Below are 19,371 nucleotides of genomic sequence, written 5' to 3'. Positions count from 1 at the left end.
CAAGGTCTATCATATGAAGACAGGTCATTCACAAATTATTCGTTACTCAGATGCAGATTGGGCAGGTTCTCCTTCAGACAGATGGTCTACTTCAGAATATTGCATTATGATTAGAGGTAATTTTATTTTTTGGAAAAGTAAGAAGCAAGATGTGATTACTAGGTCAAGTGCAGAAGCAGAATATCTAGCTATAGCTTTGGCAACTTGTGAACTTATATGGTTGAAACAACTTCTCCAAGAGTTGAAGTATGGGAAACTTAAACAAATGCAGCTAATCTGTGACAATCAAGCTGCACTTCACATTGCCTCTAATCCAGTGTTTCATGAGAGAACGAAACATATAGAGGTGGATTGTCATTTCATCAGACAAAAAATTGAATCTGGGTGTATTGCCACTAGCTTTGTTAGCTCAAATGACCAATTAGCAGATATCCTGACAAAATCTCTCAGAGGCTCTTGGATTGAATATATTTGTAACAGACTTGGAGCATATGATTTGAACGCTCCAGCTTGAAGGGGAATGTTAAGATATGTACCATAAATAGCTAGGCTATGTGTATCTGTAGTGATTGTGTGAATATATTTAGGTGCTAGAATCGTGGCTATAATTACATATTTAATTAAGATTGTATTTCTTATTTTGTTGTCCTGTACAGATTATAAATTGACACCATTGGCTTGAGGGAATAATCAAGCTCTTCAATCAATCTCAATATTCTTCTTCTGTTCTATTTTCTCACACATCCGAAAGTCAAAACTTCCAGAGAGGCCCAAAATACAGAAGAGTGTTATAATACAGAAGAGTGTTTGAGAGAAAAATAACTCTGCTAGAAATTTATTGAACAAAACTTAAATTACATAGAATTTAGAAGTATTTAAAGAGTTTTTTGTTTCCTAAACCTAAAAGGAAATAACTTTACTAACTAAGAAGCCTAGACAAACGTAAATACATTAGTAAATCTAGATAAACTAGGAATAAAACTAATCCTAATTGAATAAAACGTAAATACATTAGGAAATCTAGATAAAATAGGAATAAAACGTAATGTCATCCATCACAACTCTAAAGAAGAACAGCAAGCATAGAAAAGACAAGAAACTACCTTACCGACAACAAACTAAAGGGAAAAACCCAACTTTTAGAAAAACATGGGCATTCCTATCCATCCAAATATACTATTCCACCATAAAACAAAGCATTGTTCCAAAAAAAGGAAAAAAAGGAATCCTTCCTTTAACCACGTAAGTACCAAACTCTGTTATAAAACTATAAACTGAACTCAGCTAAGCCTTTATCCCAAAAATTTGGGGTCGGCTTGATAAACTGGGCACACCAACCTAAAGATTACTATGTCATAAGTTCTTCATTTTTGAAAAAAAGATTATTCACCTTATTAAGAACTAAAAGTAGTACAAAAACTAAACTAATTTTGAAACAATAGTGATGAAAGTTTCCTCAAAGGCTTTTTAGCAATTTACTCTTTACTTTAAATCTTGCATCTATTTTTCTATTTAGTTAAATACAAACAAAAATATGAATTTTGGATCATTCTTAATTCCACTTATTTTTAAAATTTATAATAGTGCTAACTGATACAGTCCAATATGGACTCATAGAGTACAATATCATGACACCACAACCATGCCCGATACCACTGCTTAAAGCCTTGTCTACACCATCCACGCTAACCTTGCTTTGCCTACATCACCTTTCAATGCTTCGATTGCAATGCACATAATCTATTCCATTCCACACTAAATTAATTCTACAATAAAAATGACTTGTGTTTTTAATGCAGGCTAGCAGCTGCAAGAACAGCCCACAGAACCTAGTTGGACTTTTATTACCTTGACAGCCTAACTTTTGACTCTTCTTTCTTCCTATCATTTTATAATATATGCTGTATTATTTTCCTATCACTTTTAGGATTTACTTTAGTTTGATAAAATTCCTAGTTTAGGGCTTTTAGTAACGTAGGCCATTCACTTTTCTTTTCCTATTCCATTAAATACTTTGTTATTCTAATCAAGGCTATTACTGGACCCTTTAAGATAACCAAATAGGGTAGTAAATTGCTATAAATATGTTCTGCTGGAATCATATTATTCAGTTAATAAAACAGTAATTTTCTATGAATTTGGGTACAAATTTCTATAAAAACTTGCTTGTAACCTAATTATTTCTGCGTTTACACACTGCATCACTTGTCGCAAGTACTCATTCTTGAAATATGACCATTATTCGCTAATTGACAGTTGTAAAGTCATGTAGACTTCAATTTGTTAGAAGAAAGACGACAAAGAAGCAGTAACTATATATGATATCTACCTCTACATTACGCTTTGCTCCTTGTATTCTCTCTGTCCACATGTTTCGAATAAGGGCACGTCGTCCTTCAGCAACAGGATTTCCCACAGGAAGAGTCCAATATTCAATTACCTACTTAAAATGAATAGCCACTCCATATTATACAATTGTCATGCTCAAATAAAGAAATTACAACCAAAAATAGAAAATAACATATGAAATACTGGAGTAAACCTCCTCCAATTCTGATAGTTGCTGAACTCGGACCATATTACTGTAAGCACGCTCATAGCTCTCCAAAACCTAAAAAATTGCAAAAACATCAGGAATCATAGACAATAATAAGGGTGACAGTGGGGAGGGACTCTCTAATCCTTGCAGAGATTCATCCCAAAAAGGATGAGGAATCACAAATACCCCCACCCTTCTCCCCCCAAGGACAGGGGAATCCTATCCTTAAAAAGTAGACGGGGATTATACTCCCCACTCCAGTCCTGTTGGGAGGGTACACGGATTACTTGCGGGGACAGGAAAGGGCAATCGCTCCCATTCCCAGACCCACACAGTTGGTGCATCTACACACAATGAAGAATTTTAATAGATAAACAAGATTCACATATATATACAGAAGCTGACAAAGAAAGATTGCATGAAGGAGTTGAGAAACTAACCAAAGCAGCAAGTTCTGTTCCTAAACACTTCCTAGCTCTCTCAACATACTCCCGAGCTTCATCATACTAGAAGAAACAATGATAATAACAAACCACATAAACACTGTCAAAAAATGCAATAAAAGTAAATCTAAAGTATTATAGATACAGAACCAAGAGTACCTTTCCTCTACGAACTAATAAGACAGCCCTGAAGAATGTGCCACTACTACTTCCATCACCACTAGTGGCAGTATTCCCCAAACCTCGAAGTTTAGTTTCATCACCATCATCTAATCGAGATACATATTCTGCCATTTGATCCCACTCTCCCATGTTCCAAGCAGCACTAGCAGCCTGAGCCAACCACATCACTAATATAAGCAGGCACCTAAGGAAATTTATTCAACTCATAAAGGTTAGAATACAACCATTGGTGCCATTTCCAATCGCGCAGCTGGCTCTGCCGGTGTCCAAAAATCCTTGCATAGATTGTTAAGCTCTTCCCATCTAGCTAATGCAGCAAGGCATCGCATCCTTCCTACAGAATACATACTGAGATGATGAATTTCAAGACTAGCAAGCCACATCCAAAATCTTTGAAATTTTAAAACATGAGAAAATGCCAAATAATGTCCTAGCTCTTCGTAAGTTAATCAGAAAGAAAAGGGGGGGAAAAGTTATGGTAGACGCTGGAAATAAAATTCAAAATCTAATGAAACATTTAAATGGGATTAACTTGTTGAACGGAAGTAGCATATCACCCGGATCATTAGATCAAGATGGTGGAGATGTACAGAACAAGTGCATAACACAAATAAAGACTTCACCTAATTGCAATCTTGGTACCAATTCAAGCCTAAGTTTCAGCCCGGTCAATTGCAGCAAGTACATTGCACCATAAAGAAGCATTTTCCAAATAATGATGGATATCACTACATGTATCACAATGCAAGAAGATTCCTTCATTGCAGACTCTAGGAAGAGTTAGTGGTAGATATCACAACATAAATGCACTTATCAAGGAAATACAGGCATGATCCATACAGGTGGACATCATATCTTTTTTACTACATCCAGAATTGCCAATATTAAACATGTCAAAAAGAATGATCTTTCACCAACCAAAAGGGACTAATCCTATATGGTGCTTCAGCAAGAAGGGTTACCCTAGCTGCCATCATTAACCAAGATCCGCACCAAGAAAAATTTAACAAGTCTGAAAAAATGTATATAGAGGGTAACCAAAGCAAAAATCTGCACTTTATTTGGTAGATTAACAGCAATCCCAATATAATAGTGCCAACACTGTTCACTTAGATGATTGATTCCAGCCTGATTTCTTTTTTTTCTTTTTTTTTTTTTTTCTTTTTTGCCAGGCTTGTTCAGAATAGGACTACTAGTGTCCAAGGCCAACAGGTCAATTGTTGATAGCACCTCAACAATTAGGCATGATTAATGGTATTTGGCATAACCATAATCAGATAATGAAAGGACTAGTTTTCAGAATGATTGTCTTCCTTTCCGCAACAATATCAAGTCTCACAAGTCAATTACAACAACCACATTGCTAGTATAAAAAGTATTGCCTGTATGAAATACAGCATCAAGAAACTAATCTCACAAGTCAATTACAACAAACACATTGCTAGTATAAAAAGTATTGCCTGTATGAAATACAGCATCAAGAAACTAACTAAAATGGAAAAATAGGCCAAAAAAAGAGAAAAAATTAACAAAACCTAGATAATACAGACCTAGTGTAGCTTCCAAAACAAGATGTGGACTTGATGCTTGCGCAACTTTTGCAGTGTATGCTTTAAGAGCATCATCCCACCGCTGCAATTTCTCATACCTAACCAAGAACCAGAAAATTACAGTTGCAACATATCCTTACTTTCAAAATAGGAGACCATGATTTATATATTGATCAGGATATTATTTTCCTTCATATGGATCAATACCATGACTCCTTAAGTTTAACATCAAGATGTTGTTGGGCATAGGTCAATATTCCAACAGCAGCCTACAAACACTCAATGAAAGATAGTCAGAAACAAAGAAAATGGGAAACTATCAAAGTAAAGCTGAAAATATATAAGCATTGAAACATAAATTTATGAAACAAGACCTCATGCTGGTGCAACTGATTATTTATATGTATGAGAGCTTCAACAACAGCAACAGGATTAGCATCCGTCTTCTTGGATTGCGCACCTACGAACTCCATTTCTTTGTAATGCAGAGCCTTTGCAAATGCATGACACTGTAATACACCATTGATCATAGACGTGCATAAAAGTATCAGTAAAACTCTTGATGCAAAACCAATATGATAAAACCATCAATGTTCTGCAAATGCAGAAGAATCCAAGAAGAAAGAACACCTTTTCTGCAAGAGCACCAAGCAGACGGATGTCTATTGGAAGAGGTTTCTCGTCATGCTCCATGAACTCTGCCTGCAAGGAAACAAATAACAAATAAAACGACAATCATATAATCACAGTCAATGGCACATGGTGCAAGGCTTCTGCACCAAAAAAACCTCCATAATTCTTTTCCTTCCCTTTTCTTTCCTCTTTAATGTATCATGAATCAGAACAGCACCAGGTACTAGTAGTTACAAAATTTACAGAGAAAGTAACCTTCTTAAGAATAAATCAAAAACATTTTTTTCATCAATAGGAATACTGCCTATGGGAGAAAACCATTAAGGCCCCATCTGGTTTAACTGTTAGTAATAGTTCATAGCTGATGCGTAATAGATAATAAAGAATAGTTCGTAAATCATTCTTAACAATTGTTATTGATATGTTATCATTAAACATATAATTAGGTTCAGGGATAATAACACTAACAGCACTTGAAGTAAGTTTCACCTAATTTATATTCGAGTCATTGAACTTATTTTTTCAAATTGATTGCATTGATTGCTGAAACATGCTTACAATTCTGATTTTCTTACTGGAATGCTAAGGTCTATTTTTTTTATGGAGGACAAGTTGTGGGGTGGGTTTTTTTTTTTTTTTTTTGGGTGGGTGGGGGGGGGGGGGGGTGGGGTGTGGGTTGGTTTGGAGTTATGATACTATTAACTAAGGGATGACCTATCATCAATCATTTGGCCTTCAAACAGCTAACAGCTGCTCATATTCTTTTGAAAACTTCATGTTGGGCTAGCTGTTAATGCTGAAACAGTTATTAACAGCTAAAGCAAACACTCCCTAGTTTTTGCATCCAACCATCTCTAAGTAAAACATAGTTTTATGAGAAGCAGAATAAGGTTAGGAATTCAACATTTTAAAAAGTATATACTAGGAGCTTCTCTCCATTTTTTTTCAAAAACAAAAAAAGTGAAATACTAGCAATTGATATCACAAAAATGTTTGTCATCCACCAAGATGAACTAAACCATGATAAGGGACCACAGACAAGTGTTGGCCATCTCCACCTCTTCTTTTAGCAAAATACTACAATGCCTTAAGACAGCTTAGACTTGCAGAAAAGAATATACTATTTCATATTTGCCGCACAGAACATTAATCATAATAGAATCTAGAAATCTAAAAGATCCCACCAACAATATTATCCCATACTCGAGCATAGAAAATACATTTACTCAATTTTTCATTTTTAAAAAAGAGAGAGAGAGAGAGAGAGAGAAGGATCACGTTCAGGTTGTAGAGCATTAAATATATTGTAGTACCATAACAATCTAGGCTTTGGGAGAAATGTAATTGGTTGCAGAACAAAAAAAAATTCATAGCTTATACACGCATTTACCAAATTACACTTCACAGCAAAAAAAAAAAAGAGAGAGAGAATTCTCATCTTAAACCAATATGACCTAAATTAATATGAATACACCATATGAAGACCAGACATACCAAGTTAAGGAGTGCTGCCAGAATTTCAGGAGGAATATTTGGAGATGAAAAAGCCATCTCCAAACTCCGAACCAATTGTTTCTGACTACCCTCGCTCAGTTGTGCCCAACAGCTAACAAAACCAGCAGCAAACAACTCCCGCCCAACTAAAGGCTGCAAAGACTATGTATTAGAATGACAAGTATGAGAAGAGATGCATAGAAGTAACACTACCACATACCTGTAACTGTGCAAGCCTGGCACAGGTTCGCAATGCTGGAGAAGGAGACTCCTTTAGAAGTTCAATACTGAAATGCCTCATCCACTCTGCCCAATCTTCTTTTGTACTGCGCTGAGAAGCCTCTCCAGCAGTCCGTAATCGACCATCATTGACCTATATATATATATATATATATATATATATATATATATATTACAAAAAGAATATTATCCGTTTCTATGGACAACATAATCATTAGTTTGAAGAATAATTTCACAAGCTTATTAAGTGCTACAACAGAAGCACTGTGACGTTACTTATTATTACATTTGAAAAACACTTCTTCAATATGCAAAGAATTTTCTGAAAGCATTAGTCATTACAGCTATCATGTACAGGCTTTTTATTGGTTTCAATTAATCTGAAAAACTGAAGATTCATTAATTATGGGACTGGACTAGAAATGTGAATAATACGGAACAGAAAGGAACATGAACACAAACCAAGGCAGGGACATTGACATATAAACATCACATTTCAATCTATGAAAAGAAGCAAATAAAAAATATAGTGTTATCTTTCATGAAATGTTGTAAGGAGAAATCAATCAGGAGTAGGGCTGAGTGGAATTCAGTTCTAATCTAAAAACCAAACTGAATCGATTTAGTTTTTCAGTTCAAAAGGTTCAAAAACAACCAAATTGGGCTATGCTATGTTGTTTAGACTTTATACATGTATTTTTATAGAATCCCAGCCCATTCAAGCTAATGCAGGCCGCAGCCCCTTCTTTGAGGCAGTGGCACAAAGCGGCCTCGCAAGGACTCTCCCTAACACCCTCAGTTTTCTTTCCCTCATCTTTTCTTTCCCTTGTCATCACCATGGCCAGTTACTCTAACAACATGCATTGCCTCTCCTTCCCTCCATTCATGTCATGTTGCCCATTCCAGATCTCCAAAGATTTGAAGCGTAAGGTATTTTGCTGAGTTATTGTAATCTTTCAATCCTCAAAAGTTAGCAGAAATGCAGAAGCAGTAAGCAATTTACCATTACTGGAACTGAAAGACATGGAGAAATTGTTGATATTGCTGATTGTCGTTGATGATTACTCTCTGTGGCTAATCCACAAAAAAAAATTTCCAGGGTTAACTTACAACTCAACTCAACTCAACTAAGCCTTTATCCCAAAAATTTGGGGTCATATGGATTCGCTTTCTCCACTCTAAGCGATTTAGGGTTAAATCCTCAGAAATGTATAATGCTTCTAGGTTAACTTACAAAAAAATATAAAATATTATAAAAATATTCTTCCAATTGTGTTCTATTAAGTCAAATACCCTACAAATTTTTCTCACCAACTCTCTCTATATTAAAAGTCAATTTAAATAAATATAAATATTAAATTTTTTTAATAAAAATAATAGTCAATTGATCTCTCATAATAAAAATATATAGTTTCACCATAAAAAAGGGTTCAATACTTAAATTTAAGAAGGGTCAATTCATAGAAACACATACATAGAAGTAATTTCAAAAGAATGAGGGGTCAATTGACCCCTTATTCATAGCAATGGATCCGCCACTGGTTACTCTGTTGGGTTGTATTTTTTTGGCAAATTTCGATTATTCATTTTTTTCCTCAAAACTTTGATCATTGATTGTTGTCTTGTGATTTATTAGAATCAATTAATTGTGATTGTTGAGTGATTTTCGCATTTGTGCTTCTGAAAGTTTTGAGACAGCAATTGTGCATCAATTTCTTCCGCCCGTGTTATGTTGATAACATGGTTTCAAATCGTAATCGCGTCTGCATTACCGGTCACGGTGGTGGGTAATGGAAACAGGCCTATAACGGCTATAACGTAACGCTAATGGCCTATTGCTACACAAATTTTTTAAAAAAATTTGCAAAATTCATGAAATGAATAAATGTTCAAATAGATAATTAAAACTAAGATATATAACTAAATAATAAGCATAAATATATCAAGTAAAGACATTAAATCTATCATTCTTATACATCATTAGTATTAATCAATTTAAAAAAAAAATAACTAAGTAGATAATATATAAACAACTTTATTACCACAAAATTAGTGTCTTGTTGAGAGAAAATTGAGAGATGACGAGATGCTAAAATGAATGAGCCAAGATAGTTTTCTGCCAAAAAAAGGTTTTCCCTCTGTTACATTTCACGTGAAAGATGTAAAAAAGGCCAAAAATTCTCAATTGGAAAATAAATGACCGTTATGACTATTTCTTAACAGTCAGTAACAACCGTTAAAGGTAACGGTTGTAACGGCCTTTATAGTTACAATCTTAAAACTCCCTTAAATGATGGTACTCACAGTAACGGCAAGCTAAAATCCCTTTAAATAACGGCCATTATGTAATGTAACAACCTTTATTTAAAACCATGGTTGATAAACCGTCGTTTAAAATTAGCAGGACCTGTGTGCTTGCCATGTCGTATGCATGGTCATCTAATATGTTTGAGATCCGTAAGTCCTCCTATAAGGCAATAAGAAGGCTACTATCGGAGAAGGTTCCAATAAATAGCCTCCGATGGTTAAGTTAGCGAATTGGAAGAAGATATGAGGGACTCTTGCTCTTTCATCTTTGAAAGAAGGCACTTTGCATTTTGAAATTCTCCAACAAATAGGAGAGTGGACTCTTCAGTAAGAAAATATATGTTAACTTGTTTGCTTGTCTAGAAAGGTATTTATACTAGTTTAGAAGTATAGTGAATAAGACAAGTGGCGTTCTCTAGTTAGCGGAGTATGTGTAATCATGGAGACATCAATTGGTTACCGTGAGGAGGTTTGCTAAGTACCTCTAGGATGTCCACAGGACTTGTATCATACCCTATGTTTGAGATGTCTTCTAGTAGATGTTTGGTGCATGCTTCATTTATTATGGAGTGCTTCACATCACATCAGTAGTTAGCAAATTGTTGACCTAGAATCTCAATAACAATCGGGCTTCGGTACTTTTAGGTACCAATTAGGAGTAGTGCTCCTTAACCATTAGTTGTTTATTGTTTGTCAGGTTCGATACTCCAATAAGCTCTCAAATCAAACTTTCATTGTCTTTGATAAGTCGATTATAGGAGACACGTCATCATCTTAGACCATTTAAGTTGTGGGAGACTTAGTAGTAAAACCAAAAAAAAAAAAAAACCAAATACATTCAGTTTGATTAGGTTTCCTTGTACATTGATTTGATCTCACAATTTTAGATTTCAATTTATCAATTACTTTGGTTCAGAATCAAACCAACCGATTGCAAGCCCTTAATCAAAGTTCTACAAAAGCACTTAGAAAAAATAAATGCCTACAAAACATAACTCAATTTGCTTCAATTGCCATTTATAGCTCTTCCAGTTACATCGGACACTTAAGTTTTTCTGTTTAGTTGCTATTATTTAGTTTGTGTCAAATAGTTATCACATCCGTTGGATATTTTGAGAATGAGAGATACATAAGGGGTTAATGGCCCATAGGTTGTAGCATAATTTGTTATGTGGAATATAGTATCAAGAACAACCAGACATTTCTAGTTGTTGAATGATTGACAGCTTTATCCAAGATAAATTTTCAACAAATTCTTGGCTTTGTTCCAGAGTCCTAAACTTTTGTATTCTTTTTAGATTTTATGGATATCTATAACTTTATATTTAGCTTATGTTTCTTTCATCTCTAGTTTTTGCTTTGCATGATTGTATACTTGTGGTCCTTCAGAATTTCATAACTATTCAATTAATATGAAAAGAATGATCATCTGTAAAAGTTGGTTCTACAATTCCATTTAAATGTTATGTTAGATTCTAATTGAAAAACATGTGTGTTTGAATTCAATACATTAGGGTTCCATCAGCATTTCCCTTTCATAAGTCATACCAAAGGCCCAACAAATCACATTGATGATAACAATTCCTTTTCACAAGTTATTCCATAGGAGACGCTCAAATTTTATGAAGTTATCAACCAAAACCATGAGATATATTCCACTTTGATGAGATCATTAGCCAACACTAAGGAAATTTGCATCACATTTGGCACGCTATGTATGCATCTTGGCATAAAGGAGCTCACGCTAGCAAACTAGTATTTTCTTCAAGACTCACCATTAATTCGTAGCTTGCTTAAGCATCTACACACTTAAGGTATACTCAGCCAGTAATTAAAGTCATCCACACAAATAGAACAAACTCAACAAAATTACCTGATGTCTAAGTTGTATTTGCAAATCAGTCCCATCTTCATAAGGGTCATTGTCCATATCATTTAAAGGGTCACTAATAACCTCCACTGGAAGTCGTCGGTTCAATCTTTGTACAGCTGTGCTCGCCAGGATTAGAGGTTCACGTTTCCGCAAGCGTCCTTCAATTTCTTCAAATTCCTTATGCTGAAGATAGAATGACATACTTAATTTGCAGTATAAAACAAAAAATCATTTAACACCCAAAATTACAAAGAAAATATGATAATAGTTCAGGTAAATGGACCCGCAATCGATGCTTCAACAGGAGTTTGTGAATTGATGGGATGAAAATGGTAAAGTCCTCCCCAAGAGCATGTGCCAAACAACAAAGTGCATCAACAGCATCTTTCCTTATCTCATCATTCTTCCTGTAAATTAGAAATTTACATAAACAGAATCAGGAAGTAAATAAATACTTTAAAATGAAAAAATGGAAAGCATAAGAGAGCAAGAGATGCTAAAAGTGCATTCAAGAGATCTATCATCATCTTAAAGAATTTAATAGATCAGCTTCTGCAAACCATCAAAATATAAAGCCATAGAAAATATCACGACAAAGTTTGTAACAAGCAAGAAAGAGAGATTTGCATGTCAGAAGGTAACCATTGTGTTACGAGTCTTTTAAGGTCGGAAAGGTGGACAAGAAAAAATAAATATATTTTCAATGCAACAAATGATCATTATACCTATCCCTTTGAGTTTTGTTCTTGGATAAAAGGATTTTCCAAGTCTCGCAAAAGTAAAAATAAATAAACAAAATAAAGAAAAGTAAATATTCTTTACATGAAAGGGAAGCAGAGACCTACCCATCCAAAACCAGTTTCAGGTGATGCACAAGAGCAGAAATATGACCAGTGACCTGATGGAAGAAAAGAAGAAAAACATATCCAAGAACAGTTATCCAATTGTTATATGAGCAAAAGTGTGCATATTGGCCCCCTTTTTTTTACTTTTTTTTTGGCAGAAATGAATTTCAATTGGCCGAACAATATGACAAATACACCTATGATGACTGGATCTTTTGATCAAATGCAACATAATGATCTAGATAACACTTGTATAGCTATTAACAAAACAGGCCAGTCTTACCAAATGCAGGGGAAGAAAATAGGACAAAACAAAAAAGAACATTCTAAAAGTGGAAAAAGCTCGGGCACCTGCACACGAGGGATCAATCTTGTCAATGTTTTGATAGCAGAACGTCTTATATCCACTGAAGCATCCACTTTAAACAGCCGAATGAGTGCAGGAAGAAGTAGATGCATGTGCTCGTCCAATGTCCCTACAATGTTTTGCAATGATAAATGATTTTAAGTGTTGCGATTATAGCAAGACTGGCAGTACAAGGCTTTTCTAATAATTTGAGCTCCAAAGGCGGAAACCTAAGGATTCTCTTCTCTTTTCCATGCTTTTAATTTTTTTATAAATAATAAAGAAAAGTAGAGGATAACAAAAATCCATGCAATCAACATCATAAGTTGGCAGACATAATTTTCCTTCCAATTTTCCATCACTGATGACTCTCTAGTAGTCCACACGTTCAAACATCCCAAATTTTATTCACCTATCTCTTTGTTGGAGTCTCAGAATAGACCTTCCACCAGAGATCAAAGCATTACTATGTTCTCTTTGTTCTGTAATCCATGATCGTATGTGAAAGTAATAGACAGTTAGTGTGGTCTGTGGTAGTTAGCTGAAGAACTGAAAGTTGTTAGGGAATTTGTAATAAGCAGGAATAGTTATAGGAAATGCTGGTAACTGTATAAATAACAGCTATTGTAACTAAAGAAAGTCATTCTGAAAAATATCAAGAATCTATTCAATTTCTCTCTCATTCTCTTCTCCCTAAAACTCTATTTCTTTCTCTGCTCTATTTCTATTCTTTCTGTGATTGAGAACCTGGTTATATGACAAATGGCAACAGAGCCTTCGAGGGATGGGCACTGCTTGCTTTCTGGTTTATCTGAGTTGCATCCATTTCCAGATCAGTGGTAGCCTTCCCAAATTCCAGGTTTCTCCTTCTATTCTTCTCTCTTTTCTTCTACTTGTTCTACCTTTCTTGAAATTCTACTTTCTATACTCTTCTCTCTACAATTTCTTCCAAATTCTTCCTTTCTCTAACTTACTTCTCTGATCACTTTCTATTTCTTCCTTTCCACCATTTCTTCTTTCCTCGAAGCTGAAACCCTATTTCCAGGGTATCTAATTCTCTCTCTGATTCCCTATTTCTCATTCTCTTTCTCTATTCTTTCACAGTTCTTCTTCTCTGTCTCCAATTCTTCTCTCTCTCTCTCTCAGTCCTATCTTCCCTCCCTTTCTTCCTATTTTCCATCCCCTTCTTTGTATCCGAAACAGAGTTGTTAGATATCAGCTGGTTTGCTCCATTTTCTTGGAAACAAAATACAACCAGATCATCAGACCATGAAAATACAATCTTGGGAACAAAGAATCTTCTTGATATAACTGAAATTATAGATAGAATATGGAAAACATAAGAAGAATCGATGGAACAGAAATTAGAAAAATGATTGGAAAAATGGGTGCAGGAAGTGGAACTATTAGATCAGAAAATGGAAAGATTTGACAGGTTGGTTCAAGAGGAAACGAGTAAGTTAAGAATCTGTAAATAGATTAGAAATCCTTGTTATTATGAATTAGATTAGGAAGTAATTACTCATGCTAATTAGGACGATTTTAGGCCTGTGATTATGCATCTTCCCAATATTTTACAAACATTCTTCTCATGGCAAACGTATCTTGATCTTATTAATAGTTTAGATTGATGATATTGTCATAATAAGTGATGATCATGAAGGTTTTGTCCAACTTAAACATCTCTCTGTTCGTTTCCAAACTAAATACTTGGGGAAACTGAAATACTTCCCAGGCACTGAGGTGGCAAAATCCAGTAGTGGTATTGTCATCTCACAAAGGAAATATGCGTTGAATATACTGCAAGAAACTGGTATGCTGGATTGCAAGCATGTCCCATGAATCTGAATGCTAAGCTTATTCCTGGACAGAGGAGCCAACCCAGATCGATATCTAAAACTTGCTGGCAAGCTCAATCACACCATAGCTATTGAAGGCTCAAGACGTACTAAGGCGCCAAAGTCTTAGAGCCTAGGCGCAAGGCGCAAAAATATAAAAAAAAATAATTAAAAATAAAATAAATTTAATATAAGAATATTAGATATTTCCTTACTTATTTTTACTTTATTGCATCATTATCATGGTAAATTATACTACATATATGAATAAAAATTTTCATGTTTTAATTTCATTTTTCAATTAAAATGATAATATTAATTTTCTATTACATTACAATTTTAATACTATATATTTAATTTAATAATACTTTGCTGAACATTAACTTAAAATAATTTGAATTAAATTCTATAAACTCATAATTAACAACTATAATTTAGTATAAAGACAAATTATATTTATTTGTAATATGCAAAATAGGATCTAAAACTTAAGCAAAATAGTAATGAAACAGGGTCAAAAAAAAAAATCAGCTAGATAACGGCTGATTTTATAATAGAGTGAAGGAAGAATCAGCTCAAGGAAGGAAAAGAAAGAGCATGAATGTGGGAAAAGAACAGCTGATTTTATAACCAGAATGAAGGAAGAATCAACTCCATGAAGGAAAAGAAAGAGCATTAAGGAAGGAAGGAAAAGAAAGAACAGAAGCATCGATGACAAATACTGAAAGGAGAAAAGAAAACCCTAGTGGGTGGGAGAGAGAGACTGAATGGAGAAAAGAAAACCCAAGTGGGTGGGACAGAGAGAAGGAAACTCAACTCAACTCAACTCAACTAAGCCTTTATCCCAAAAATTTGAGGTCGGCTATATGGATTCGCTTTCTCCACTCTGAACGATTTTGGGTTAAATCCTCAGAAATGTGTAATGCTTCTAGGTCATGTTGTACTACTCTCCTCCAAGTCAATTTAGGTCTACCCCTTTTTTTCTTTCTATCTGTTATGGAAAGTCAATCACTATGTTATGGAAAGTCAATCACTATATTATTTCTCTGTATATTCTGTATTCTGTATTCCTATTTAGGATTTCTTATTTATGATTTTTTTCTAATTAGTAGAACACAATTATAGGAATCAATTGTATATATATACCCATGTACAGATTAATTGAAAGTCAATGAGAATCATCTCTTTCTACATGGTATCAGAGCTGGTCATCAATCTAGGGTGACTATTTGTTCTCACTACCGAGAGACCTTTTCAACCCCATTATTCCACAAGATCCAAGATACCATTAAAGGACTTCGAGGTTTGGCTCGGATCCTATTTCGTATTTGCTTGATTTGTTATTTTGGGTTATTTTGCTGCTATAAGCACTTTGGATTAGCTTAGTTTTCTTTGTCTCAACAAATGGCGGACAATAAGAATGTTATTTCGATGTGATTCCTGATGACTAAGATCACGGAACACAAACTTAATGGTTCGTGGAGTAAGAAGGGTCTATTTGCGTAGCATTGATAAGGATGATCACCTTACTAAAGATCCACCCACCGATGATACACGACAAACTTGGCTAAGGGAGGATGCTCGGTTGTTTTTGCCTCGATTCATAGTGAGGTAATTAGTTTAATTAATCAGAATTTGTTAAGGAATTGATGGATTACTTAGATTTTCTAAAGGGAATATCTCCGTATTTATGATGTTTGTAAAGCATTCTAGAAAGAGGATAAGTCTCTCACGGCTTATTTTATGGATTTTAAACGAGTATATAAGGAACTTAATGTATTGTTGCCTTTTAGTCTGATGTAAAAGTTCATGAGTTTTCTTGCCTTCCTTCGAGTATGAGAATCTCAAATTCTCTGATTTCCTCTTTGCATGAAACGTTCACACGGGTCCTTCGAGTACTCAATCTTCACGTACTCTTATTAGCCGTAATCCAAATGGACAACAAGGTAATAGAAGAGGAAGTAGAGGAGGAATTACATGGAGAGGCTAGTTCTAATCAGACTCAAGAGGAGTCATTTGCTATTATTGCCATGAGCCCGCCATACAAAATATAATTGTCCGCAACTTCAGAGGAAAAATCGCGATCACAGATGGCAAATATGGCGAGAATTCTCTGATATCTTCCTCGAAAACTATTTTAGTATCTGCAGAGGATTTTGCACAATTTTCATCTCTAAAGCCTACTAAATCCACTACATGCCTTGTGTCTTCTTCATCCAAATGGGTTATTGATTATCACATGACAGTAATTCTAGTCTTCTATCCCTAATCTCACTTCCTCATGGTTCTACTTCTTGTGTCATGGGTTTTGGCTTCGCCAATTTCTTTGTCTTCTGCTTTGTGTCTACCAAAATTCTCTTTTAATCTACTTTCTTAGTAAACTTACTTAAATTGTTCTGTTTCCTTTTTCGTTTGTTTGATCTTTTATTGGTAGAGGACGCGAGTCGTGGTCTCTACATTCGAAAATCATGTACATGTCGCTTGTTTGCTCCAATACCTTAACACCTCTTGAAGCTCATTGTAGATTGGGTCATCCTTCTTTGTCTACCATGAAGAAGTCCTCAATTTTTATCGACACCATGTGAGTCGAAACATCATCGTTTGCCTTCTGTGTCTAGAGTCAATAAACGGGCTTCATCCCTTTTTGAGTTAGTTCATTCTGATGTTTGGGGTCCTTGTTCTATTACATCTAAAACTGGATTTCGTTATTTTGTTACTTTTGTTGATGATTACTCTCGTGTTACCTGGTTATATTTAATGAATAATCGTTCTGAGTTGTTTTCTATCTTAAGTGCCTAATGTAATTAAATCAAAACTCAATTTGATATTTCTGTGCGCATATTAAGAAGTGATAATGCCAAAGAATATTTTTCAGCACAATTTCAGTCTTATATGACACAAAATGGCATTCTTCATCAGTCTTCCTGTGCGGATACCCCATCCCAAAATGGCGTGTAACAAACCTAATGTGCTCTACTTGTCTAACTGGAGCCTCCGTATGTCTACGCTTCACATGACCAAACCACCTCAATCTTCCTCTCAACTTATCTTCAATTGGCACCACTCCTACCTTTTCTCTAATACTCTCATTATGGACTTTATCTAGTCTAGTATGGCCATTCATCCACCTTAACATTCTCATCTCTGCAACTCTTATCTTAGATGCATACGACTCTTTTAGTGCCCAACACTTACTACCATATAATATAGCCGGTCGTATGGCTGTACAGTATTGGGAATCTTACGATCACATAAAACTCCCGTGGCACGTCTCCACAACCATCCGGCTTTAATCCTATGACTAACATCCTCCTCACATCCCCCATCTACTTGAAGGACTGAGCCTAGATATTTAAAGTGATTACTTTGGGACAGTACCACTCCATTCAAACTAACTCCTTCCCTATCACCAGTTTGGCCTCTACTAAACTTGCAATGCATGTATTCTGTTTTCGTTCTATTTAACTTAAAACCCTTTGACTCAAGAGTACTTCTCCAAAGTTCTAGCTTTCTATTGACTCCTTCTCGTGTCTCATCTATCAGAACAATATCATTCGCAAACATCATGCACCAAGGAATACTCTCTTGTATATGTTTCGTCAGTTCATCTAAAACTAATGTAAAAAGGTAAGGGCTTATGGCTAATCCTTGGTGTAATCCAATTGAGATAGGAAAAAAAATCTCGTGTCCCCTCCCACTGTGCGCACAATAGTAATTGCTCATTCATACATATCTTTCAATTCTTGTATGTACCTAATAGATACCCTCTTTTGTTCTAACACATTCCATAAGACCTCTCTTGGAACACTATCATAAGCCTTCTCCAAATCAATAAAAACCATGTGTAGATCTTTCTTCACATCCCTATATTTCTCCATCAAGCTTCTAATAAGAAAGATCGCTTCCATAGTTGAACGACCGAGCATTAAACCAAATTGATTGAGAGAGATAGAAGTATCATGACGTAGTCAATGCTCCACAACTCTCTCCCACAACTTCATAGTATGGCTCATGAGTTTAATTCCCCTATAGTTTGAGCAACTTTGTATGTCACCCTTATTTTTAAAAATAGGTACTAAAATACTCTTCCTCCATTCATCAGGCATTTTCTTTGAGTTTAGAATCTTATTAAATAATTTAGTTAACCATGCCACTCCCATATCTCCCAAATACTTTCACACTTCAATTGGTATTTCATCGGGTCCACAGGCTTTACCCACTTTCATTCTCTTAAGTGCTTCCTTTAATTCTGAAGATCTAATCCTTCTAGTATAATTCATATTTTTTTCTATTGTTCTATAATCTATATTCACGCTATTACCATTTTGACTATTATTAAAGAGATCATTAAAATAATTTTTCCATCTTTCTTTAATGTCCTCATCTTTCACCAACACTTTTCCTTCTTTATCCTTAATGCACCTAACTTGATTGAGATCTTGACATTTCCTTTCTCTCCTCCTTGCTAATCTATAAATATCTTTCTCCCCTTCTTTAGTTCCAAGTTTCTCATATAACTTTTCAAAGGCCTATGCTCTTGCTTGACTAACTGCCTTTTTTGCCTCTTTCTTTGCTATCTTGTACTGTTCATATGCCTCATTATTATCACATTTAGGTAATTTCTTATACCATTCTCTTTTTCTCTTCACTGCCTTTTGTACTTCCTCATTCCACCACCATCTCTCTTTTGAGGGTGGTCCATGTCCTTTAGACTCTCCAAGTACTTTTCTAGCTACTTCTCTAATCTTTGATGCCATCTGTATCCACATATCATTGGCCTCCATATCCAGCTTCCATACTTCGGGCTCGAGAAGCTCATTTTTGAACTTCACTTGCTTTACTCCTTTGAACTCCTACCACTTTGTTCGAGCTGCACTATTTCTTCTGACCTTACTTGAATTGTCCTTAAACTTGACATCCAAGACCACCAACCGATGTTGACTTGTTAAAGCCTCTCCTGGAATGACCTTGCAATCCTTGCATAGAGCTCTATTTGTCTTCCTGGTTAAGAGGAAGTCGATTTAACTTCTATGTTGCCCACTTTTGAAAGTCACTAAATGTGACTCTCTTTTTATAAAGT

At 35.1% G+C, this 19,371-nt stretch overlaps 1 protein-coding gene across 4 annotated transcripts in view; it reads right to left on the bottom strand.

Moving 5' to 3' along the window:
* The window catches only part of LOC110648417 (serine/threonine-protein kinase TOR), a 73,331-nt gene that overhangs the window by 25,816 nt on the left and 28,144 nt on the right, over positions 1-19,371 (bottom strand). For all 4 annotated transcript variants that reach the window (XM_058151360.1, XM_058151357.1, XM_058151358.1 and 1 more), the window contains exons 23-37: positions 12,459-12,583; positions 12,108-12,160; positions 11,546-11,669; positions 11,263-11,445; positions 7,063-7,215; positions 6,843-6,995; positions 5,346-5,417; positions 5,090-5,224; positions 4,923-4,984; positions 4,716-4,813; positions 3,390-3,499; positions 3,142-3,315; positions 2,980-3,045; positions 2,543-2,611; positions 2,330-2,440 (exon numbers count right to left, since the gene is read on the bottom strand). In XM_058151360.1, the coding sequence (XP_058007343.1) occupies positions 2,330-2,440; positions 2,543-2,611; positions 2,980-3,045; positions 3,142-3,315; positions 3,390-3,499; positions 4,716-4,813; positions 4,923-4,984; positions 5,090-5,224; positions 5,346-5,417; positions 6,843-6,995; positions 7,063-7,215; positions 11,263-11,445; positions 11,546-11,669; positions 12,108-12,160; positions 12,459-12,583 (1,688 nt within the window). The remainder of the gene's footprint in view (positions 1-2,329; positions 2,441-2,542; positions 2,612-2,979; positions 3,046-3,141; positions 3,316-3,389; positions 3,500-4,715; positions 4,814-4,922; positions 4,985-5,089; positions 5,225-5,345; positions 5,418-6,842; positions 6,996-7,062; positions 7,216-11,262; positions 11,446-11,545; positions 11,670-12,107; positions 12,161-12,458; positions 12,584-19,371) is intronic.

Source organism: Hevea brasiliensis, chromosome 8 (assembly GCF_030052815.1).
Source record: "Hevea brasiliensis isolate MT/VB/25A 57/8 chromosome 8, ASM3005281v1, whole genome shotgun sequence".
Taxonomy (NCBI): domain Eukaryota; kingdom Viridiplantae; phylum Streptophyta; class Magnoliopsida; order Malpighiales; family Euphorbiaceae; genus Hevea; species Hevea brasiliensis.
This window is presented reverse-complemented; position numbering and strand designations above follow the sequence as displayed.